The sequence below is a fragment of the Scyliorhinus torazame genome, chromosome 3 (assembly GCF_047496885.1).
Source record: "Scyliorhinus torazame isolate Kashiwa2021f chromosome 3, sScyTor2.1, whole genome shotgun sequence".
Classification (NCBI taxonomy): Eukaryota; Metazoa; Chordata; class Chondrichthyes; order Carcharhiniformes; family Scyliorhinidae; genus Scyliorhinus; species Scyliorhinus torazame.
In genome coordinates this window covers 140,301,234-140,327,610 of record NC_092709.1, presented here as the reverse complement: position 1 = coordinate 140,327,610, position 26,377 = coordinate 140,301,234, and the positions used below count along the sequence as shown (strand labels likewise).

The following is a 26,377-nucleotide window of genomic DNA, read 5'->3' as shown; positions in this document are numbered from 1 at the left end:
GTCTGACATCAGTTTAAATAAATTACCCATAAATCAGCACAAACCTAGTCGTCTGGGACACTTTTTGTACAAATTGGCCGCATTCGATGCAGGCTGTCTCTCACTGTAGATTGTGAATGCGTGGCTGTCATGAGATGCCAAGAGTGGAGACCCATTCCATTTCTTCAGCCCCAATGCTGCTTATTTTGATTTGTCACAGCCCCCAAAAGACACTCTTCACATTTGTTCATTTTGAACCCACATCTAATTTATCCACTTAACGTGGTTGGAAAATGAATGTCTGATTACAGAGTCGCTCAAATTCAGCGCCGAGAACATATGTGGTCACAAAATTCATTTTGACTGGGGAATGTGTGAAGCACATTTTGGAAAAAGACAGAATTTCCTCCTAAACATAGGTGAGATTTCATGACCCCCCAGCAATTGGGGGCAGCACGGTAGCATTGTGGATAGCACAATTGCTTCACAGCTCCTGGGTCCCAGGTTCGATTCCGGCTTGGGTCACTGTCTGTGTGGAGTCTGCACATCCTCCCCGTGTGTGCGTGGGTTTCCTCCGGGTGCTCCGGTTTCCTCCCACAGTCCAAAGATGTGCAGGTTAGGTGGATTGGCCATGATAAATTGCCCTTAGTGTCCAAAATTGCCCTTAGTGTTGGGTGGGTTTACTGGGTTATGGGGATAGGGTGGAGATGTTGACCTTGGGTAAGGTGCTCTTTCCAAGAGCCGGTGCAGACTCGATGGGCTGAATGGCCTCCTTCTGCACTGTAAATTCTATGAATTTTCTCTCCTTGAGACCAGCTGCATATCACGCGCAGAAAGCTCTTTAGCCCAGGCGATTCCTAATCCATTATTTATACACACGCACTTTCCAACAGGAGTCACTTACTTGTGGCCTGGAGTGAAACCACAGGTGAATTTCTTCCCTTCCTAGGACACTGAGGCCAGCAGTGACACTCTCATCTCGACATAGGGAACCAAATGAAGACTAATAGCAGCATATCAGAAATCTAGAATGAGTCATGTTTTTAAAAAATATATTTCCGATTCAAATTTGTCCATTTTATTTTAGGAAATATCACGGTTATTCCCATATTGAAAACAGTCGGGCTTGGCATGGGAGTTTTAATCTGGGCTACCTTTAGCCTTTTAATGGGCTGGGCGAGTTCAAGGTAAGTAAATGTCTTTATTTGTAACTAATATTCACTTTGCGCATCTTGTAATAAACAAGTTTTGAAAATGTATCTTATTGGCAAAGAATTCTGCAGTAACTACAGTACTCAATCATATAGGAAATTTAAAAAAAATACAATTTCAGAATGGCTTCAACTTGAGTTCAGCAACTTTAGACTGTGAACCTTTCTCTTCCATCTTAATCCCTTTTTAACAAAATACAATATATGATTTCCTCAATACAACCCCCCGCCCCTAGACACACACTACACACACTAGGTCACCTGTCTTCTGTTCTTAAGGTGGCTACATCTTGTTGCAAGCTCTCACAGTTACAGTTTAATACCTAGCATATTTCTCCTCTTTAGCTCTGATAAAGAGTCAAATGGACTCTAAACGTCAGCTCTGTTTTCTCTCCCTACGGATGCCGCCAAATCTGCTGAGTTTTTCCAGTATTCTCTGTGCTTGCTTCAGATTCCAACACTCACAGTATTTTGCTTATTTAAGAGTGGCTTTGACAGTGGGCAACAAATTAGGAACTGGTTAGGTTTCATGTAAGGCTCAAGGTTAGAAGTTTATTTTTCCTAAAAGAGTGATAGGCATGAGAAATGTACGTCCAGTTGAAGCTGTGACAAGGTGCTACTGTGAGGAAGCTTAGAGATCAGGAAATGGGTAGGCTTTCATTTTGATTCTTCTCTGCTCCACTTGTGAAAGTGGTCTTTTTAATCTCACCGCACCCAATCTAATTACCTGTCTGAGTCAGTCGAACACGCAGATGCACCAATGTAGATCAATTCCTTTCATACAAAATAATGGAGACAAAATTCCGTTGGCTAGCATTACTATTCCTAATTGTATAATTTTCTGCCACTGATCTTTGTCCATATCTCAGTATCTGGAGGCAGGTATTTGACCTATTTCACGGTATCTATGATCATGTAGACAAACATTGTACTCTGACTAGAGGGAAGGGAGATGGGAGCAGAAAATGGTATCATGCAGCTATTGTAGTATTCTGCCGATGGACCCACACCAAATGTTCCAGCACTCTAGGTAACCAGCCCTTAATGGCAAAATATTACTGAGGAGAAATTCAGGACAGTCCAGGTCATGACAATAGCCTGGAACCCTGGTGGGACCCAGGGTGGCATGGTGGCCCAGTGGTTAGCACTGCTGTCTCACAGCACCAAGGGCCTGGATTCAATTCCAGCCTGTCTGTGTGAAGATTGCACGTTCTCCCCATGACTGCGTCGGTTTCCTCCGGGAGCTCTGGTTTCTTACCAAAGTCCAAAGATCTGCAGGTTAGGTGGATTGCCATGCTAAATTGCCCATTAGAGTCCAAAGATGTGCAGGTTGGGTGGGGTTATGGGAATACACTGGGGGGGTGGGGTCTAGGTAGGCTGATCTTTCAGAGGGTTGGTGTAGACTCAATGGACTAAATAACCTTGATGTCAATTGCTGTTAGGCATTCTGATTGTTGGTGCATGTCGGTGGGATCGGGGTGTGGAGGCAGTGGATATTCAGGCTTGGCTTGGGTGGGCGGTGAGCCTCCTCACTGGCCTTGCTGAAGTTACAGCAGCTGATCAATGGAACATCGATGGAAAATTCTATCCCTAAGATAAAACTAAATGATAAACACTGACGAGCTGAGAAATGAGGAAAAGTGAAAAAGAATCACAATACACTTCAAATATGTTGGAAAGTACAACAAAATATATATGATTACATATCATTAACAGAATGCTAGGCAACTGCTGGTGCAAATAAACACATTGAAGCAATTGTATTTGCGGTATTTTTATATTATTTTTTGACAGGAAGAGCTGAAACAAATGTTTAACTACCTTGCCATTCTGAGTCAATATCAGTAACAAAGCTTAGCTTAATGCTGCCATTTCATACTTAAAAAGAAGACTTTTTTAAAATATAAATTTAGAGTACCCAATCATTTTTTCCAATTAAGGGGGCAATTTAACGTGTTCAATCCACCTACCTTGCACACCTTTGGGTTGTGGGGCCAAAACCCCACGGGGAGAATGTGCAAACTCCACACAGACAGTGACTCAAGAAGACTTCTCTTAACTGAAGAAGATTCATACGGACTCAAAATGTTGACTTTGGGTGGGATCTATCACACAACCCACCACATATTTCATGTTGCTGGAGGCGGTTCACTGTTGGCTGGCAGCTGGATCATCTGGTCCCGCTGTTGTCAGCGGGATTTCACATTGAATATAAACTTTGTTGCCGGGAAGCCCAGGCAGGGGTACACCATTGAAGGGACTGGAAGATCCCGCCAGCGTGAACGCCCGGAAAATTCCAGCCTCTGTCTCTCCCTCCGCAGACGTTGCCACACCTGCTGAGTTTTCCCAGCATTTTCTGTTTTTATTTCAGATGTCCTGCATCCGCCATATTTTGCTTTTATATCCTTACTTTAAAAAAAAAGTTTAGTGTACCCAATTCATTTTTCCCAATTAAGGGGCAATTTAGCGTGGCCAATCCACCTATCCTGCACATCTTTGGGTTGTGGGGGCGAAACCCATGCAGACATAGGGAGAATGTGCAAACGCCACACGGACAGTGACCCAGGGTTGGGATTGAAGGTCCACAGTTTTTACGACAGCCTGGGGACTTCCTCCCAAATACAGAGAATCCAGCCACTGAACTGCATCTAAAGAGCCCAATGGTTCTATTATTGTCTTGGTGGTGACGTGGCTCCTGTTGTGCCTCAACTGTGCTTCTCTGGTAGGGTTCCTCAGTTAGATCATCAACCAAGTCTTTAGTGGCTATCTCATGTGCTCCAGAAGCTAGCCACTGAGGCTGGTTGACGAAGGGAACACCTTCAGAAGTTGAAATTCTCAAAGGATGAAGAAGTCATGGCAGCTATCGGGGTACCTGGTGCAGATTTGCATAGTGTCCCAGCAGTACCCTTTTGGCATCACTGCATGAGCTTCCTCCATGCTCCTTTTTATGTGTAATACTTTACACTTGGCTTCATTAAATATCATCTGGCATTGTTCAGCTCACTGATGTACTTTGTTTCACTCAATCTGTAGTTTCTGAGTCTGGGTATTGGGTACTGAGAGTGTCCTGGAGTGAAGCCATCTCACACGATGGCGCGATGTGCCTAAAAAGACCTGTACAATGCCTCAATATTAATAGCTTATTTCAGAAGCAGGTCTGTAAAATTAATGCCACGGAATTCCCCATGGGCGGGATCCTCCGCTTTGTTGGCAACACACCCTCGCCCGTGGGTTTCCCAACGGCGTGGGATAGCCATAATTGGAAACCCCATAGGCTGGCTGCCGGAATGGAGGAACCCGCTGTGGTGGGGGCCCGCCACATCAGAAAACGGGGAAGGCAGGACGGAGAATCCCGCCCTGGTCTGTTTGGGTCCCAAGATATTACATTCATAACAGTCCAACAACAGTCTGTAAAGATAGGAAGATGATAAAATTCTAACATTTTTTTGGTTAATACCATCCTGAAGGCTATTTCTGGGAAATTGAAATGTTTAAATATTCTATGTTGACGATGTTTACGTAGAAATAGATTGCATTGCTTTCAAAAGTTTGCTTTTACATTAAACTGCTGGTTGCTTTTCTTTAACTAGATATATTATTATCTTTATTATATTGTGATTCAGTGATATACAAAAGAGGATACCGACTGTTTAATGCGATCAGATGTCTATAATGGTCTTTCTTCAGGTTTGGCTGGTTTGGATTGGATGTACAAAAAGTTCCAAGTCCCATCCTAAACTATATTGGAACAGCATTGGCAGCTTTAAGGTAATGACTCGCAGGTTCAGAGATATACAGAGCTGTATTGGCATTAAAGGGATATTTGTCCCCGCACAAAGCTGTCTGCATAGAGGTTGGAATCTATTTTAAACAGAACGGCGTGTAACCAAAGTGGCAATGGCAATTTACTAACAATGATCAATAGTTCAAATAGTATAACGAATCTGTTTGTATCAAGTTGAAATGTAAGATGCTTTTCTTCCTTTAAAGCTTCACCTTGAAGGTACTTTAGTGATGTTCTTTCAGATTCTTTTGTCCCCTAGTTACTGGCCATTTGCAACAATGGATCTTTGTTAACTCTTATCAAAAAAACCATCCATGATTTTGAACACCTATCAAATCTTCTCTTAACCTACTTTGTACACAGAGACAGCTCCAGATTCCTTAGTCTCTCCAAATAACTAGATGAAACAGAGGTCGCTTTCCTCTCTGTCATTTTTTGTATCATCTTTACATTCAGTGCTAGTGTATTTGGGCTTCTATTCGTTTAAAATAAGTTTTCCATCCTGTGACTTGGGGGTGTGATGGGGTGTGTGGACGAGGGGAGAGGGGGGCGATGAAGGGGACTTACGCAGGTGAAGGTTATATACTTCCTGTATGTACCCACCATGTCTTCTGGTGGAAGAAAGGTTTGTATTTATATATTGCCTTTTGTGACATCTGAAAAAAGTGCTTTACAGCCAATAAGTATTCACTCTTGTAATGCAGGAAAAATATGAAGAAAGTGAAATTAAAATATTTCCAGACCAGAGATTTCCTATCTAGATACCTCTAAAGTTTAAAAAAAAGACCAAGAGCTGTCAATATTAGCAAAATGCTTTTCATAATATGAACAGACTGACGGAATTAGTGCCTTTATCATTTTGCTTTGATAAGTTTCAAAGTAGTTCACAGCCAGTGCAATTAGTGTGCGTTGTCGTGTAGGCAAATCAGATTGTAAATCAATAAAAAAAATATGGAGATTGTTAATATTAAAAATGACATTATCAAAGTAAGTCATGCCTTGGAATTGATAATGTATGTTTGCTACATTCAATGAGGGAGAACGGCCTGGATTTTGCAGTCAGCAATGAGCAACCTGCCCTAGCTATTCATTACATGTCCAGAGACCCTTTATGGATTCTTGCACTGAAACCCACCGTGATTAGAAATCCACTTTGGTGCAACATCGCTCAATGATGGATCTGGACTGTGTGAACAGAGAAAATCAACCATCTCATTAACCAATTGAATTGATGAATCCTGCACCACTCAGAATCTGAACTGGGAAGTGTACATTTTAGATAGTTAATGCAAAATCAAATTGTGTACAGAAAGTAAAATAGAGGGAAGGAAAGAAAGGAGGGAAGGCAAGAGAGTGAGATAAAAGATACAAAAATAAATAATAATTGAAATGTGAATGAATGAGAGTCCACAATTGTAAACATTAATTTTCAAGGCCAGAGAAGTTGTTTATCCTTGACTTATCACACCACTAACAATTCACCCACATTGGAATGAACCAGCCTTAACGTTTTTTGTATCTTTAGTGGGCAAGTACCACAACTTCAGGTATTTCCATTTATTTGAATACAAAATCTACCAGCGAGATACTGATGTAGCGAAGCTTGTGGGGCAGTGTGGCAACTAGGACAGCAACCTCCCGATTTCTGTATTTAACTGCACATGTGCAGTTATCAGAACCCGCTGTCACTTTCAATCTTTAATAACAGCATTAGCCTCACCATAATTCTTACTGCAAAATCCAGGCCAAAGTCTTTGCAGGAGCAAATAATAGCAGGTTTCAATCCACTTATTCTATCTCATTTCAGTGCTGGAATTCTTATTTTTGTGAAAACTGAGAGTAAAGAACCAACGGCAGAAGAAAAATCGCCCTTAATACAGGACAAGGAAATGGAAGCCTTACAGGTTTGGCAAATGGACAAAAGTATGAGTGAGCAGCTTGTCAGATTAATTTTTGAATGCAAAACAAAAGAAGTTATGAAATAAAAAGCCCCAGAATTTCTTCAGGAAGCAGTGCAGGCAGATATAACAGGATAATGCTGTTCTGGTGCCTTCCAGTGCTGATTCCAAATCGCGAAGTGGACCCGAAGCTCGATGAGCAGCACCTCATTTTTCAAATAAGCACTTTACAGCCTTTCGGACTTAACTTTGAGTTCACCGATTTCAGACTCTAAGCTCGGGTCCCCCCCCCACCCATTTCGGAGACATGGATAGAGCAGGGACAGGGATGGTTGTTGCAGGTTCCGGGGTTTAGATCAGGGAAGGTGGTAAAAGAGGGGGAGGTGTGGCATTGTTAGTCAAGGACAGCATTACGGTGGCAGAAAGGACATTTGATGAGGACTCGTCTACTGAGGTAGTATGGGCTGAGGTTAGAAACAGGAAAGGAGAGGTCACCATGTTAGGGGTTTTCTATAGGCCTCCGAAAAGTTCCAGAGATGTAGAGGAAAGGATTGCAAAAATGATTCTGGATAGGAGCGAAAGCAACAGGGTAGTTGTTATGGGGGACTTTAACTCTCCAAATATTGACTGGAAATGCTATAGTTCAAGTAATTTAGATGGGTCAGTTTTTGTCCAATGTGTGCAGGAGGGTTTCCTGACACAGTATGTAGATAGGCCAACAAGAGGCGAGGCCACATTGGATTTGGTACTGGGTAATGAACCAGGCCAGGTGTTAGATTTGGAGGTAGGTGAGCACTTTGGTGATAGTGACCACAATTCGGTTACGTTTACTTTAGCGATGGAAAGGGATAGGTATCTACTGCGGGGCAAGAGTTATAGCTGGGGGAAAGGCAATTATGATGCGATGAGGCAAGACTTAGGATGGGGAAAGAAACTGCGGGGGATGGGCACAATTGAAATGTGGAGCTTGTTCAAGGAACAGCTACTGTGTGTCCTTGGTAAGTATGTACCTGTCAGGCAGGGAGGAAGTGGTCGAGTGAGGGAACCGTGGTTTACTAAAGTAGCTGAATCACTTGTCAAGATGAAGAAGGAGGCTTATATAAAGATGAAACGTGAAGGTTCAGTTAGGGTGCTCGAGAGTTACAAGTTAGCTCGGAAGGACCTAAAGAGAGAGCTAAGAAGAGCCAGGAGGGGACATGAGAAGTCTTTGGCAGGTAGGATCAAGGATAACCCTAAAGCTTTCTATAGGTATATCAGGAATAAAAGAATGACTAAGGTAAGAGTAGGGCCAGTCAAGGACAGTAGTGGGAAGTTGTGCGTGGAGTCCGAGGAGATAGGAGAAGTGCTAAATGAATATTTTTTGTCAGTATTCACACAGGAAAAAGACAATGTTGTCGAGGAGAATACTGAGATACAGGCTACTAGACTAGATGGGCTTGAGGTTCATAAGGAGGAGGTGTTAGCAATTCTGGAAAGTGTGAAAATAGATAAGTCCCCTGGGCCAGATGGGATTTATCCTAGGATTCTCTGGGAAGCTAGGGAGGAGATTGCTGAGCCTTTGGCTTTGATCTTTATGTCGTCATTGTCTACAGGACTAGTGCCAGAAGACTGGAGGATAGCAAATGTTGTCCCCTTGTTCAAGAAGGGGAGTAGAGACAACCCCGGTAACTATAGACCAGTGAGCCTTACTTCTGTTGTGGAAAGTCTTGGAAAGGTTTATAAGAGATAGGATTTATAATCATCCAGAAAGGAATAATTTGATTAGACATAGTCAACACGATTTTGTGAAGGGTAGGTCGTGCCTCACAAACCTTATTGAGTTCTTTGAGAAGGTGACCAAACAGGTGGACGAGGGTAAAGCAGTTGATGTGGTGTATATGGATTTCACTAAAGCGTTTGATAAGGTTCACCACGGTAGGCTATTGCAGAAAATACAGAGGCATGGGATTCATGGTGATTTAGCAGTTTGGATCAGAAACTGGCTAGCTGTAAGAAGACAGAGGGTGGTGGTTGATGGGAAATGTTCAGCCTGGAGTTCAGTTACAAGGATCTGTTTTGGGGCCACTGCTGTTTGTCATTTTTATAAATTACCTGGAGGAGGGTGTAGAAGGATGGGTGAGTAAATTTGCAGATGACAGTAAAGTCGGTGGAGTTGTGGACAGTGCGGAAGGATGTTGCAGGTTACAGAGGGACATAGATAAGCTGCAGAGCTGGGCTGAGAGGTGGCAAATGGAGTTTAATGCAGAAAAGTGTGAGGTGATTCATTTTGGAAGGAGTAATAGGAATACAGACTACTGGGCTAATGGTAAGATTCTTGGTAGTGTGGATGAGCAGAGAGATCTCGGTGTCCATGTACATAGATCCCTGAAAGTTCCCACCCAGGTTGAGAGGGTTGTTAAGAAGGCGCACGGTGTGTTAGCTTTTATTGGTAGAGGGATTGAGTTTCGGAGCCATGAGGTCATATTGCAGCTGTACAAAACTCTGGTGCGGCCGTATTTGGAGTATTGCGTGCAGTTCTGGTCGCCGCATTATAGGAAGGATGTGGAAGCATTGGAAAGGGTGCAGAGGAGATTTACCAGGATGTTGCCTGGTATGGAGGGAAGATCTTATGAGGAAAGGCTGAGGGACTTAAGGCTGTTTTCGTTAGAGAGAAGAAGGTTAAGAGGTGGCTTAATTGAGGCATACAAGATGATCAGAGGATTAGATAGGATGGACAGTGAGAGCCTTTTTCCTCGGATGCTGATGGCTAGCACAAGGGGACATAGCTTTAAATTGAGGGGAGATAGATATAGGACAGATGTCAGAGGTAGGTTCTTTACTCAGAGAGTTGTAAGGGCGTGGAATGCCCCGCCTGCAACAGTAGTGGACACTAAGGGCATTTAAATGGTCATTGGATAAACATATGGACGATAAGGGAATAGTGTAGATGGGCTTTAGATTGGGTTTCACAGGTCAGCGCAACATCGAGGGCCGAAGGGCCTATACTGCGCTGTAATGTTCTATGTTCCATGTTTTGTTCCTATTCCTGCCCCATTTCCATTCCTGTAAGATAAAGTCTTCTGTCATTTAATCACCCTTCAGACCTTTTATCTTTGTCCCATCCACTCCTTTTTCAAAAACTACTTCATTTCTAAAATTCCCCAGTTCTGATGGAAGTTCACGACCTGAAATATTGGGCACAATTCATCCCAAAAATTTCTAAGGTGTCATTTTGGGCGGGTTTGGCGGCGCGTTTCCTGCTGGGTTTTTGGGTGAGTTCCAGACCTGGATTCACCCACACTTAGGGTGGAATTCTCCGGCCGCACCTGCCTGGCAACCGGAAATTCCCATCCGATGTCAATGGACATTTACACGGTCCATGTCGCACCCATGGCGATCTTGTGGTGGACGGAGTGGAAGAATCCAACCCTTTGTCATTTTCTTGGGGCCTTGGAGAGTTTCTCCCTGGTCCAGCCCACACCTCAAAATGTTTCCAGCAGTGGGGAGCTGAATGTGCCGGTGGCACTGGCTCCTCAGAAACCGTGCACCATTTTGAAAGCATGCCTCAATCTCTAAGTGAACCTGAAGGTCCCCCACACCTCCCACCATGGGCATTGACACCTCCCGCAGACATGGGCATTACCCCCACTCCTTCCAAGTGAGAACACCGTGCTATGGGATCGCTGAGGTGCCCCCCCCTTTTCAGGCCCAACCGTCCCCTCTTTCGGGCCCCTCTTTCAGGACCCCCTTCTCCCCCCAACCTTTATTAGGCCCCATCATATCCCCACTTCACCCCCCCCTCATACCACCTTCGCCATCCCTTTCAAAGGCCTGGCCCCCACAGGCCCCACGCTTGGCAGTGCAAACCTGGCACTTGGGTACCCTGGCACTGTCAGTTAGTTACCTGGGAAGTGCTCCTGGCACTGTCACTAGGCACCCTGGCACTGGCAGGATGGCACTGCCAGGGTACTCAGGTGCCAGGGGAAGTACCATGGTACAACCCCACCCTGTCCCTGATCACCCAAGGAACTCCAATTGCTTCTGAGATCCTCCAAGCTGCCATCATGCCTAGTCCACGTTTGTGGAAATTTGTACTAATCGGCACCCGGTTGAGGCCTTGCTATGCAGTCATTGACACCTGGACGCCAGGTGAATGCAGTGTCGGGATATTTAAATAAGCCTGATGGCTCACTTAAATATCATTATCTGGATCACGCCCGGCGAGGGCGCAGTCCATATCGCACCGTGCATAGTGAGTCGGTTGACTTGTCAACGGCCCGACTCCAGTCACAAAACCCAAATTGGGGTTCTCCTGGGATTCACTCGTTGCACCCGGCTCTGCACCAGGCACAATGCGGTGGCTGAATCACGCCCATAACTCTGGTTCTCTCTCTACAGATGCTGCCCGACCTGCTGAGGATTTCCAGAACTTCTTGTTTTTCTGTCAGATTGCCAGCATCCGCAGTAATTTGCTTTTTGACCTGACATTATAGTACATTGGGGCGAATCATCTCCATTACCAGCAACAAATATTAGGCTGATATCTGCTAATCAAATAATTAAATATGTCTCATAACACAAGACGGTCATATTTTGAGGGACATCCAGTGACTGCTCGCTTTGCACAGACCAATTTATACCAATTTACAATTCACAACTGGAGTTATCAATATAAAAGCAAATTACTGCATTTACTGGAATGCAAAACAAACAGAGAAAATGCTGGACCAACTCAGCATCCGACAGCATCGGTGGTGAGAAAAGAGCTAACACTTCAAGTCTTCTTGGCTTTTTTGTCAAAGAATTATCAATCCTCTGCCCAGGAGTCACCTGTGTTGATAATTGGCTTGCTGGGTACGGCTCTCCTAACTCAAAAGAAGCACTTAGAAACCCCCCTGATTTTCACCCACCTGTTGATCACTGCCTGTCTGCTAATCACTGCATGTCTGCTGATCACTGCCTGTCTGTTGATCTCTGCCTGCCTGTTGATCAGTGCCTGCATGATCACTGCCTGTCTGCTGAGCAGTGCCTGTCTGCTGATCTCTGCCTGCCTGTTGTTCACTGCCTGTCTGCTGATCACTGCCTGTCTGATGATCACTGCCTGTCTACTGATCTGCGCCTGTCTGCTGATCTCTGCCTGTCTGATCACTGCCTGTCTGCTGATCACTGCCTGTATGATCACTGCCTGTCTGCTGATCACTGCCTGTCTGCTGATCACTGCCTGCCTGCTGATCCCTGCCTGTCTGCTGATCACTGCCTGCTGATCACTGCCTGTCTGCTGATCACTGCCTGTCTGATCACTGCCTGCAGTTCACTGCCTGTCTGCTGATCACTGCCTTCAGATCACTGCCTGTCTGCTGATCACGTCCTGCAGATTACCACCTGCTGACCACTGCCTGTCTGCTGATCACTGCCTGTCTGCTGATCACTGCCAGCCTGCTGATCACTCCTGCATGCAGATCACTGCCTGTCTGCTGATCACTGCCTGTCTGCTGATCTCTGCCTGTCTGATCACTGCATGACTGCTGATCACTGTCTGTCTGCTGATCACTGCCTGTCTGATGATCACTGTCTGTCTGCTGATCTCTGCCTGTCTGATCACTGCATGACTGCTGATCACTGCATGACTGCTGATCACTCCTGCCTGCTGATCACTGCCTGTCTGCTGATCACTGTCTGTCTGCTGATCACTGCCTGTCTGCTGATCACTGCCTGTCTGATGATCACTGTCTGTCTGCTGATCTCTGCCTGTCTGATCACTGCATGACTGCTGATCACTGCATGACTGCTGATCACTCCTGCCTGCTGATCACTGCCTGTCTGCTGATCACTGTCTGTCTGCTGATCACTGCCTGTCTGCTGATCACTGCCTTTCTGATGATCACTGCCTGTCTGCTGATCACTGCCTGTCTGATCACTGCCTGTCTGATCACTGCCAGTCTGCTGATCACTCCTGCCTGCAGATCACTGCAAGCCTGCTGATCACTCCTGCCTGCTGATCACTGCCTGTCTGCTGATCACTGCCTGTCTGCTGATCACTGATAATCTGATGATCACTGCCTGTCTGATCACTGCCTGTCTGATCACTGCCTGTCTGCTGATCACTGCCTGTCTGCTGATCACTGCCTGCTGATCACTGCCTGCCTGCTAATCACTGCCTGTCTGCTGATCACTGCCTGTCTGATCACTGCGTGTCTGCTGATCACTGCGTGTCTGCTGATCACTGCCTGCCTGCTAATCACAGCCAGCCTGCTGACCACGCCTGGCTGCTGATCACTGCCTGTCTGCTGATCACTGCCTGTCTGCTGACCTCTGCCTGTCTGATCACTGCCTGTCTGATCACTGCCTGTCTGCTGATCACTGCCTGTCTGCTGATCACTGCCTGTCTGATCACTGCCTGTCTGCTGATCTCTGCCTGTCTGCTGATCTCTGCCTGTCTGCTGATCTCCGCCTGCCTGCTGATCACTGCCTGTCTGCTGATCACTGCCTGTCTGCTGATCACTGCCTGTCTGCTGATCACTGCCTGTCTGCTGATCATTGCCTGTCTGATCACTGCCTGTGTGCTGATCACTGCCTGTCTGCTGATCACTGCCTGCTGATCACCACCTACTGATCACTGCCTGTCTGCTGATCTCTGCATGTCTGCTGATCTCTGCCTGTCTGCTGATCTCTGCCTGTCTGCTGATCTCCGCCGGTCTGCTGATCTCCGCCTGTCTGCTGATCACTGCCTGCCTGTCTGATCACTGCCTGTCTGCTGATCACTGCCTGTCTGCTGATCACTGCCTTCTGATCACTGCCTGCCTGCTAATCACTGCCTGTCTGCTGATCACTGCCTGTCTGATGATCACTGCCTGTCTACTGATCTGCTCCTGTCTGCTGATCTCTGCCTGTCTGATCACTGCCTGTCTGTGATCACTGCCTGTATGATCACTGCCTGTCTGCTGATCACTGCCTGTCTGCTGATCACTGCCTGCTGATCACTGCCTGTCTGCTGATCACTGCCTGTCTGATCACTGCCTGCCTGCTGATCCCTGCCTGTCTGCTGATCACTGCCTGCTGATCACTGCCTGTCTGATCACTGCCTGCAGTTCACTGCCTGTCTGCTGATCACTGCCTGCAGATCACTGCCTGTCTGCTGATCACGTCCTGCTGATTACCACCTGCTGACCACTGCCTGTCTGCTGATCACTGCCTGTCTGCTGATCACTGCCAGCCTGCTGATCACTCCTGCATGCAGATCACTGCCTGTCTGCTGATCACTGCCTGTCTGCTGATCTCTGCCTGTCTGATCACTGCATGACTGCTGATCACTGTCTGTCTGCTGATCACTGCCTGTCTGCTGATCACTGCCTGTCTGATGATCACTGCCTGTCTGCTGATCTCTGCCTGTCTGATCACTGCATGACTGCTGATCACTGCATGACTGCTGATCACTCCTGCCTGCTGATCACTGCCTGTCTGCTGATCACTGTCTGTCTGCTGATCACTGCCTGTCTGCTGATCACTGCCTTTCTGATGATCACTGCCTGTCTGCTGATCACTGCCTGTCTGATCACTGCCTGTCTGCTGAGCACTGCCTGCTAATCACTGCCTGTCTGCTGACCACTGCCTGTCTGCAGATCACTGCCTGCCTGCTGATCACTGCCTGTCTGCTGATCACTGCCTGTCTGATCACTGCCTGTCTGATCACTGCCAGTCTGCTGATCACTCCTGCCTGCAGATCACTGCAAGCCTGCTGATCACTCCTGCCTGCTGATCACTGCCTGTCTGCTGATCACTGCCTGTCTGCTGATCACTGCCTGTCTGCTGATCACAAATAATCTGATGATCACTGCCTGTCTGATCACTGCCTGTCTGATCACTGCCTGTCTGCTGATCACTGTCTGTCTGCTGATCACTGCCTGCTGATCACTGCCTGCCTGCTAATCACTGCCTGTCTGCTGATCACTGCCTGTCTGATCACTGCGTGTCTGCTGATCACTGCGTGTCTGCTGATCACTGCCTGCCTGCTAATCACAGCCAGCCTGCTGACCACGCCTGGCTGCTGATCACTGCCTGTCTGCTGATCACTGCCTGTCTGCTGACCTCTGCCTGTCTGATCACTGCCTGTCTGATCACTGCCTGTCTGCTGATCACTGCCTGTCTGCTGATCACTGCCTGTCTAATGATCACTGCCTGTCTGATCACTGCTTGTCTGCTGATCACTGCCTGTCTGCTGATCTCCGCCGGTCTGCTGATCTCCGCCTGTCTGCGGATCACTGCCTGCCTGTCTGATCACTGCCTGTCTGCTGATCACTGCCTGTCTGCTGATCACTGCCTTCTGATCACTGCCTGCCTGCTAATCACTGCCTGTCTGCTGATCACTGCCTGTCTGATCACTGCGTGTCTGCTGATCACTGTGTGTCTGCTGATCACTGCATGCCTGCTAATCACAGCCAGCCTGCTGATCTCTGCCTGTCTGATCACTGCCTGTCTCATCACTGCCTGTCTAATGATCACTGCCTGTCTGCTGATCACTGCCTGTCTAATGATCACTGCCTGTCTGATCACTGCCTGTCTGATCACTGCCTGGCTGCTGATCACTGCCTGCCTGCTGATCACTGCCTGCTGATCACCACCTACTGATCACTGCCTGTCTGCTGATCTCTGCCTGTCTGCTGATCTCCGCCTGTCTGCTGATCTCCGCCTGTCTGCTGATCTCTGCCTGTCTGCTGATCTCCGCCTGTCTGATCACTGCATGACTGCTGATCACTGCATGACTGCTGATCACTCCTGCCTGCTGATCACTGCCTGTCTGCTGATCACTGTCTGTCTGCTGATCACTGCCTGTCTGCTGATCACTGCCTGTCTGATGATCACTGTCTGTCTGCTGATCTCTGCCTGTCTGATCACTGCATGACTGCTGATCACTGCATGACTGCTGATCACTCCTGCCTGCTGATCACTGCCTGTCTGCTGATCACTGTCTGTCTGCTGATCACTGCCTGTCTGCTGATCACTGCCTTTCTGATGATCACTGCCTGTCTGCTGATCACTGCCTGTCTGATCACTGCCTGTCTGATCACTGCCAGTCTGCTGATCACTCCTGCCTGCAGATCACTGCAAGCCTGCTGATCACTCCTGCCTGCTGATCACTGCCTGTCTGCTGATCACTGCCTGTCTGCTGATCACTGATAATCTGATGATCACTGCCTGTCTGATCACTGCCTGTCTGATCACTGCCTGTCTGCTGATCACTGCCTGTCTGCTGATCACTGCCTGCTGATCACTGCCTGCCTGCTAATCACTGCCTGTCTGCTGATCACTGCCTGTCTGATCACTGCGTGTCTGCTGATCACTGCGTGTCTGCTGATCACTGCCTGCCTGCTAATCACAGCCAGCCTGCTGACCACGCCTGGCTGCTGATCACTGCCTGTCTGCTGATCACTGCCTGTCTGCTGACCTCTGCCTGTCTGATCACTGCCTGTCTGATCACTGCCTGTCTGCTGATCACTGCCTGTCTGCTGATCACTGCCTGTCTGATCACTGCCTGTCTGCTGATCTCTGCCTGTCTGCTGATCTCTGCCTGTCTGCTGATCTCCGCCTGCCTGCTGATCACTGCCTGTCTGCTGATCACTGCCTGTCTGCTGATCACTGCCTGTCTGCTGATCACTGCCTGTCTGCTGATCATTGCCTGTCTGATCACTGCCTGTGTGCTGATCACTGCCTGTCTGCTGATCACTGCCTGCTGATCACCACCTACTGATCACTGCCTGTCTGCTGATCTCTGCATGTCTGCTGATCTCTGCCTGTCTGCTGATCTCTGCCTGTCTGCTGATCTCCGCCGGTCTGCTGATCTCCGCCTGTCTGCTGATCACTGCCTGCCTGTCTGATCACTGCCTGTCTGCTGATCACTGCCTGTCTGCTGATCACTGCCTTCTGATCACTGCCTGCCTGCTAATCACTGCCTGTCTGCTGATCACTGCCTGTCTGATGATCACTGCCTGTCTACTGATCTGCTCCTGTCTGCTGATCTCTGCCTGTCTGATCACTGCCTGTCTGTGATCACTGCCTGTATGATCACTGCCTGTCTGCTGATCACTGCCTGTCTGCTGATCACTGCCTGCTGATCACTGCCTGTCTGCTGATCACTGCCTGTCTGATCACTGCCTGCCTGCTGATCCCTGCCTGTCTGCTGATCACTGCCTGCTGATCACTGCCTGTCTGATCACTGCCTGCAGTTCACTGCCTGTCTGCTGATCACTGCCTGCAGATCACTGCCTGTCTGCTGATCACGTCCTGCTGATTACCACCTGCTGACCACTGCCTGTCTGCTGATCACTGCCTGTCTGCTGATCACTGCCAGCCTGCTGATCACTCCTGCATGCAGATCACTGCCTGTCTGCTGATCACTGCCTGTCTGCTGATCTCTGCCTGTCTGATCACTGCATGACTGCTGATCACTGTCTGTCTGCTGATCACTGCCTGTCTGCTGATCACTGCCTGTCTGATGATCACTGCCTGTCTGCTGATCTCTGCCTGTCTGATCACTGCATGACTGCTGATCACTGCATGACTGCTGATCACTCCTGCCTGCTGATCACTGCCTGTCTGCTGATCACTGTCTGTCTGCTGATCACTGCCTGTCTGCTGATCACTGCCTTTCTGATGATCACTGCCTGTCTGCTGATCACTGCCTGTCTGATCACTGCCTGTCTGCTGAGCACTGCCTGCTAATCACTGCCTGTCTGCTGACCACTGCCTGTCTGCAGATCACTGCCTGCCTGCTGATCACTGCCTGTCTGCTGATCACTGCCTGTCTGATCACTGCCTGTCTGATCACTGCCAGTCTGCTGATCACTCCTGCCTGCAGATCACTGCAAGCCTGCTGATCACTCCTGCCTGCTGATCACTGCCTGTCTGCTGATCACTGCCTGTCTGCTGATCACTGCCTGTCTGCTGATCACAAATAATCTGATGATCACTGCCTGTCTGATCACTGCCTGTCTGATCACTGCCTGTCTGCTGATCACTGTCTGTCTGCTGATCACTGCCTGCTGATCACTGCCTGCCTGCTAATCACTGCCTGTCTGCTGATCACTGCCTGTCTGATCACTGCGTGTCTGCTGATCACTGCGTGTCTGCTGATCACTGCCTGCCTGCTAATCACAGCCAGCCTGCTGACCACGCCTGGCTGCTGATCACTGCCTGTCTGCTGATCACTGCCTGTCTGCTGACCTCTGCCTGTCTGATCACTGCCTGTCTGATCACTGCCTGTCTGCTGATCACTGCCTGTCTGCTGATCACTGCCTGTCTAATGATCACTGCCTGTCTGATCACTGCCTGTCTGCTGATCACTGCCTGTCTGCTGATCTCCGCCGGTCTGCTGATCTCCGCCTGTCTGCGGATCACTGCCTGCCTGTCTGATCACTGCCTGTCTGCTGATCACTGCCTGTCTGCTGATCACTGCCTTCTGATCACTGCCTGCCTGCTAATCACTGCCTGTCTGCTGATCACTGCCTGTCTGATCACTGCGTGTCTGCTGATCACTGTGTGTCTGCTGATCACTGCATGCCTGCTAATCACAGCCAGCCTGCTGATCTCTGCCTGTCTGATCACTGCCTGTCTCATCACTGCCTGTCTAATGATCACTGCCTGTCTGCTGATCACTGCCTGTCTAATGATCACTGCCTGTCTGATCACTGCCTGTCTGATCACTGCCTGGCTGCTGATCACTGCCTGCCTGCTGATCACTGCCTGCTGATCACCACCTACTGATCACTGCCTGTCTGCTGATCTCTGCCTGTCTGCTGATCTCCGCCTGTCTGCTGATCTCCGCCTGTCTGCTGATCTCTGCCTGTCTGCTGATCTCCGCCTGTCTACTGATTTCCGCCTGTCTGCTGATCACTGCCTGCCTGCTGATCACTGCCTGCCTGCTGATCACTGCCTGTCTGCTGATCACTGCCTGTCTGATCACTGCCTGTCCGTTGATTACTGCCTGTCTGATCACTGCCTGCCGATCACTGCCTGTCTGCTGATCACTGCCTGACTGATCACTGCCTGTCTGCTGATCACTGCCTGTGTGCTGATCACTGCTTGTCTGATCACTGCCTGTCTGCTGATTACTGCCTGTCTGCTGATCACTGCCTGTCTGATCACTGCCTGTCTGCTGATCACTGCCTGTCTAATCACTGCCTGTCCGCTGATTACTGCCTGTCTGCTGAACACTGCCTGTCCGCTGATTACTGCCTGTCTGATCACTGCCTGTCTGCTGATCACTGCCTGGCTGATCACTGCCTGTCTGTTGAACACTGCCTGTCTGATCACTGCCTGTCTGCTGATCACTGCCTGACTGATCACTGCCTGTCTGCTGATAACTGCCTGTGTGCTGATCACTGCTTGTCTGATCACTGCCTGTCTGCTGATCACTGCCTGTCTGCTGATCACTGCCTGTCTGCTGATCACTGCCTGTCTGATCACTGCCTGTCTGCTGATCACTGCCTGTCCGCTGATTACTGCCTGTCTGCTGAACACTGCCTGTCCGCTGATTACTGCCTGTCTGATCACTGCCTGTCTGCTGATTACTGTCTGTCTGATCACTGCCTGTCTGCTGATCACTGCCTGGCTGACTGGCTGATCACTGCCTGTCTGTTGAACACTGCCTGTCTGATCACTGCCTGTCTGCTGATCACTGCCTGTCTGATCACTGCCTGTCTGCTGATCACTGCCTGTCTGCTGATAACTGCCTGTCTGATCACTGCCTGTCTGCTGATCACTGCCTGTCTGCTGATCACTGCCTGTCTGATCACTGCCTGTCTGCTGATCACTGCCTTTCTGATCACTGCCTGTCCGCTGATCACTGCCTGTCTGCTGAACACTGTGTGATAGTACCAGCTATTGCGGTACCTGAGAGGCTGATGACCATTGGTTAGACCCAGGAGTCTACCATTGTCTGTATTACGTAGCTCCGCCCTGAAGGCTGGGTATAAGAGATGGTGCCGTCCCAGCAGCCTTCACTTTCTGTATCGAAGCTGCTGGGGAAAAGGTTCTAGTAGATTAAAGCCTTCAGTTATGAAATCACTTCATCTTGAGTGTAATTGATCGCGCATCAATTTAATCTACTAGACTTAAGCTGGAAGGATGGATCTCCGAATCAAACCGGAGTGCCTTCAACTCAGCCCCCTCGTGGAGAACTCAGCTGCAATTTTTAAACACTGGCTGGCGTGCTTTAAAGGCTACCTCGAGACGGCCGGAGGCACCCCCACAGAAGGACAGAAAATGCATCTCCTGCGCTCAAGGGTCAGCCCTGGGATCTACACCCTTATCGAGGAGGCGGAGAACTATGATGCCGCGATCGAACTGCTAGAAGGACATTATATCCGCCCTGTGAATCAGGTCTACGCTCGTCACCTGCTTGCGACTAGACGGCAAAGCCCCGAAGAATCATTGGAAGATTTCTACCGGGCGCTACTGGTGCTGGGCCGAAACTGTGGCTGCCCGCGAGTTTCGGGGAGTGAGCACACGGAACTTTTAATCAGGGATGCTTTTGTAGCAGGTATGAGCTCCCCTGATATCCGCCGAAGACTCCTGGAAAGGGACACTCTCGGACTTAGAGAGGCCCTGGCAGGGTCCATGGACGTTGCATACAGAAACTCGCAGTCCTATGCGCCCGACCGCGCGGCTGCCCCTGGGCTGCGTGGCACCCCGCAGCGGCAGCCCCACAGACCTTCCCCCTGACCCCGCGCTACGAGACGGCCCGCTAACGCCGCCGGGCCCCGCTGTCTCTTCTGCGGGCAGGCGAATCATCCCCGCCAGTGCTGCCCGGCCCGCACCATCACCTGCAAAGGGTGCGGCAAGAAGGGCCACTTTGTGGGGGTCTGCCAGGCCCGTGCATTGGCTGCAGTCTCCAGTGACTATGGCCCACCACGGCAACCCCCCCTTCAGGCCCCGACTGGCCACCGCCCACCGCTCACCGCCACCCCCCTATCCGAGCGCCACGTGCGACCCACGAGCGCGGCCATCTTGCCCCCCGGACACCACGCTGGATGGGTGAACGCCGCCATTTTGTCCATCACCGCCACCATCTTGTTCGTCCCCGGACTCCATGTGTGGCCCATGAGTGACGCCATCTTGGATGGGGCCCCAGGCCCCCAGCACGGCCGACTACAAGCTGCCCGATCAGAACTCGCAATTGCTGCATCTGGCCTCGTGACGCTGGACCAAAGTCGACCCCGGACACTTGCAACAGCTACAACGACGGTCTTCATTAACGGCCACGAGATGTCCTGCCTGATTGACTCTGGGAGCACGGAAAGCTTTGTTCACCCCGACACGATAAGGCGCTGTTCACTTGTAACCCACCCTGTAAATCAAAGGATCTCCCTGGCTCCCTGGCCTCCGGGTCACACTCGATGGAGATAAAGGGGTTCTGCCTAGGAACCGCACTGTCCAAGGCAGGAAATTCGACAATTTCCGCCTGTATGTCCTGCCGCACCTCTGCGCGGCTACCCTCCTGGAACTGGACCTCCAATGCCATTTGCAAAGCCTGACCTTTAAATTCGGCGGCCCTATATCTCACCTTAACTGTCTGCGGCCTTGCGACCTTAAGGTCGACCCGCCTTCCCTGTTTGCGAACTTCACCCCGGATTGCAAACCCGTCGCCACGAGGAGCAGGCGGTGCAGCGCCCAGGACCGGGCCTTCATCAGGTCAGAGGTCCAAAGGCTGCTGGGGGAAGGGGTCATCGAAGCGAGCAACAGTCCCTGGAGAGCTCAAGTAGTGGTGGTAAAGTCCGGGGAGAAACATGGGATGGTCATTGACTACAGTCAGACAATCAGCAGGTTTACGCAGCTGGGCGCGTACCCTCTCTCCCGTATAGCCGACCTGGTAAACAGGATCGCACAATACAAGGTCTTCTCCACGGTGGATCTCAAGTCTGCCTACCAACAGCTACCCCTCCGTAATAGTTACCGCAAGTACACGGCCTTCGAAGCAGATGGGCGGCTCTATCAATTTTTAAGGGTTCCCTTTGGTGTCACTAATGGGGTCTCGGTCTTCCAGAGAGAGGGACCGAATGGTTGACCGGTACGGCTTACGCGCAACGTTCCCGTATCTGGATAACGTCACCATCTGCGGCCATGACCAGCAGGACCACAACACCAACCTCCGCAAATTTCTCCAGACCGCGAAAATCCTTAATCTGACATACAATAAGGATAAATGCGTGTTTAGCACCGACCGTCTAGCCATTCTAGGCTACGTAGCGCAAAGTGGAGTTATAGGCCCCGACCCTGAGCGCATGCGCCCCCTTATGGAGTTCCCCCTCCCTCACAGCCCCAAGGCCCTGAAGCACTGCCTCGGGTTCTTCAGCTATTATGCACAGTGGGTCCCCAATTACGCAGACAAAGCCCGACCCCTAAGCCAGTCCACAACCTTCCCCCTGTCGATGGAGGCCCGCCAGGCCTTCAGCCGCATCAAAGCAGACATTGCAAAGGCCATGATGCGCGCCATCGACGAGTCCCTCCCCTTCCAGGTCGAGAGCGATGCGTCCAACGTAGCTCTGGCGGCCACACTCAACCAAACGGGCAGGCCCGTGGCCTTCTCCCGTACCCTCCATGCTTCCGAAATTCGCCCAGGCCATAGTAGAAGCTGTGAGACACTGGAGGCATTACCTGGCCGGCAGGAAATTCACTCTCCTCACGGACCAACGGTCGGTTGCCTTCATGTTCGATAATGCACAGCGGGGCAAGATTAAAAACGACAAGATCTTGCGGTGGAGGATAGAACTCTCCACCTTCAACTACGAGATCTTGTACCATCCGGGGAAGCTCAACGAGCTTCCTGATGCCCTGTCCCACGGCACTTGTGCCACTGCACAAGTGGACCGCCTCCGATCCCTCCACGAGGACCTCTGCCACCCGGGGGTCACTCGCTTTTTCCATTTTGTCAAGACCCGCAACCTGCCCTACTCCATCGAGGAGGTCAGGTCAGTCACCTGGGATTGCCAAATCTGCGCAAACCGCACTTCTACCGGCCAGAGAGGGCGCACCTGCTAAAGGCTTCCCGTCCCTTTGAACACCTCAGCATGGATTTCAAAGGTCCCCTCCCCTCCACCGACTGCAACATAATACAGCGTATTTCCTGAACGTGATTGACGAGTACTCCCGGTTCCCTTTCGCCATCCCCTGCCCAGACATGACCATAACCACCGTCATCAAGGCCCTCCAGGGTATCTTTACACTGTTCGGGTTACCTGCTTACATACACAGTGATAGGGGGTCCTCATTTATGAGCGACGAACTGCGTCAATTCCTGCTCAGCAAGGGCATCGCCTCGAGCAGGATGACCAGTTACACCCACCGGGGAAACGGGCAGATAGAGAGGGAGAACGGAAAGGTCTGGAAGACTGTTCTACTGGCCCTACGGTCCAGGGATCTCCCAGTCTCCCGCTGGAAAGAAGTCCTCCCGATGGCCCTCCACACCATCCGGTCGCTGCTCTGTATAAACATAAATCAGACACCTCATGAACATCTCTTTGTTTTCCCCAGGAAGTCCTCCTCCGGGACCTCGCTCCCAACCTGGCTAGCGACACCCGGACCCATCCTGCTTCGGAAGCACGTACGGGACCCGTTGGTCGAGAAGGTCCACCTGCTGCATGCTAACCCCCAGTACGCCTATGTGGCGTTCCCTGACGGCCGGCAAGATACAGTCTCCCTTCGGGACCTGGCGCCCGCCGAAACCCCAAGCGCACCTGAACAATTGCACCCCCCCCCCCCCCCCCTGCAGCACCTCACTGGGGTGTCGGTCCTCCCGCCACTCCTGCCTAGGCCATCCCACCCACCGACGCCTCCTACAGGCGCCCCCCCCGTGTCAACCTTTTGCCCCAACAGCGCCGCCTAGGGATGACAAAGCTGCCGGGGAGGACAAAACCACGCTCCCGGAGTCGCAACCACCGGGACACCCACCAGAATCACCACCGAAGCCCAGACGCTCCAGAAGGACGACCAGGCCACCCGATCGTCTGATTGCTTCGCTGTGACTTTAACCGTGAACTTTGTACATATCCTCGACAGCACGGTACCTCCATACCTGGTCACACCATGCGACTGTTACCGCTGGCCACCACCCCTGACGGACTCTTTTTTAACAGGGAGTGAATGTGTTAGTACCAGGTATTGCGGTACCTGAGAGGCTGATGACCATTGGTTAGACCCAGGAGTCTACCATTGGCTGTATTACATAGCTCCGCCCTGAAGGCGGTGTATAAGAGATGGCGACATCCCAGCAGCCTTCACTTTCTGTATCGAAGCTGCTGGGGAAAAGGTTCTAGTCGATTAAAGCCTTCAGTTATGAAATCACTTTGTCTTGAGTGTAATTGATTGCACTCACACTGCCTGTCCGCTGATCACTGCCTGTCTGATCACTGCCTGTCCGCTGATCACTGCCTGTCTGATCACTGCCTGTCCGCTGATCACTGCCTGTCTGATCACTGCCTGTCCGCTGATCACTACCTGCCAGCTGATTGCTGTGTCTGTTGGTCACTTGGTTCCTGCTGATTTCCATCAAACTGTCTCTTCTTTCCCGACTCCTTTCATTTGAATTGCAACGGCTCCCATAGTCAGTCCGTCATCGACCACACAGACATCGACGCCATAGAGCAGTTTCAGCGAATTGTGGTTGCCCAGCACTATCATTGCAGCATCCATGTTTTGTTAGAGACCAGGAGGGAGTTCCGTTTGCTAGGGGAAAAAACAGTAACTGCAGTTAAAAGGTGATCAACACTTATCTCTGGCTGAAAATCAAGGACTCACATTATCTCTAACACTCCTCCTACCCAGTAAGAAGTCTTACAACACCAGGTTAACGTCCAACAGGTTTGCTTTGAATCACTACCTTTCGGAGCACAGCTCCTTCCTCAGGGGAATGAAGAGCTGGGTTTAAGAAACATATATATATATCGACAAAGTCAAAGATGCAAAACGAAACTTTGAATGTGCAACCACCTACATTCTAAATAATCCAAAAACTCACAACACTCTCACAACACTCTTACCCACATTGTCTACATGGCCGCCCCCACCCACAACAACTCAACATGTCCCTTTGCACCAAACAATTCTGTTCTATGATTCCATGAACTAATTTGCCCTCAACAGTACTCAACCAATTCCAACAACTTTGAAACTCCTCCAGACTTGATTGAACAAAAGGTTCTCCACCTGATCATTGCCTTCCCAGTGTCTGTTATGTCCCTCTCAATTCAAAATATATTCCGATACTCTTTCTCCTGCTTGCATCCTCCCTGTGCTGAAAACAAGTCTTGTCTCTAGGTGTCCCACAGACTAATTCTTTCCCAGGCCCTGATTACTCTGGCAGTTCACAGCTGTAGTTTGCACACTGTGCACTTCGTTTGTCTGCTCCCGGGTGACCATCTTATTCCCAGAACTCCCAGCTTTTAAGTAAAGGGAGCCCTCTGCATACAATATAATTTGTAAATTGGTATCATGTGACCTAATGCCAGGATTAGGTGTGATGAGAGCTGGCAACCCTAGTCACAGAACCCTAATTGCAGAAGGGAATTATCTTCAGTGTTTTATTCTATTTTAATTATGTTATTGTAACGTTTTAGAGTGCAAAGCTGAGCCGTGATCAATGGAAATCCGTAAAACAGTGACTCAAAGTGGATCTGAAATAATCTGACCTTTAAAATCTGGATATGCTCAGATCCTCAAGCCACTATTAAACAGAGCATGTATGATTTATTTGGTATGTTTGTCTACTATTTACAGTTGCAACTCTGATGCAATGGAATAATGAATTTTAAAACAGGATTCAATGCTGGATTATTATGGATATTGGAATTGGCTTTCAGTCCATTGGGTGATTTTATTTTGCTCTGGAAAAAGTGTTTTCTTGCACAGCTGTGATCTTGTAATACAAAGAAGCTTCAGTTTTATCTGAATACAGTATTAAGGAAAAAGTAAAGGAAATCTGGAATATTGGAATGGCTACCCTACTTTCATCTTTTTGACAGCCTTCGTCAACATCATCAGAGGAGACTTCGACAAAACAAGGAGATGCTTGCTGGACTGATAAACTCAATCCACTACAAAAAAAACTGGTGTAAGTAAAATAATTCTTCGGCATAATAACACACACCCGAGCCTTAAGTGAGCCCTATGTACCACCTTAAGCTGGAACAGGCTGAACCGTGTACAGGAGTACGTGGAGTTTACCCTATGAAGGGCCTCACTCCACACTTCCTCATCCAAAATAAGTCCCAATTCCCTTCCCATTTCGCTTTCACTTCATTCACTCCACCAACAGGACCTGCCCGTAGACACCTGAAATAATCCCCTCCAGACCTGGCTAGGGCAAGACTCCTCCCCAGCAGGGATGACGGCAGTGCCAAGGGAAATGAGGAAAGGCTTTTCGCATAAAGTTCCGAATCTGGAGGTATCTGAACAGATTCGACCCAGAAAGTCCAAAATTTACCAACAGATCCTCCAGACTGGCAAACCATCCCTCAATAAATCCCCAAATCCTTCAT

At 49.5% G+C, this 26,377-nt stretch overlaps 1 protein-coding gene across 8 annotated transcripts in view; it reads left to right on the top strand.

The window, feature by feature from the left end:
- Window positions 1-26,377, top strand: part of LOC140408705 (transmembrane protein 144-like) — a 164,526-nt gene that overhangs the window by 86,561 nt on the left and 51,588 nt on the right. For all 8 annotated transcript variants that reach the window (XM_072496287.1, XM_072496286.1, XM_072496292.1 and 5 more), the window contains 4 exons: window positions 1,067-1,166; window positions 4,878-4,958; window positions 6,782-6,878; window positions 25,862-25,950. In XM_072496287.1, the coding sequence (XP_072352388.1) occupies window positions 1,067-1,166; window positions 4,878-4,958; window positions 6,782-6,878; window positions 25,862-25,950 (367 nt within the window). The remainder of the gene's footprint in view (window positions 1-1,066; window positions 1,167-4,877; window positions 4,959-6,781; window positions 6,879-25,861; window positions 25,951-26,377) is intronic.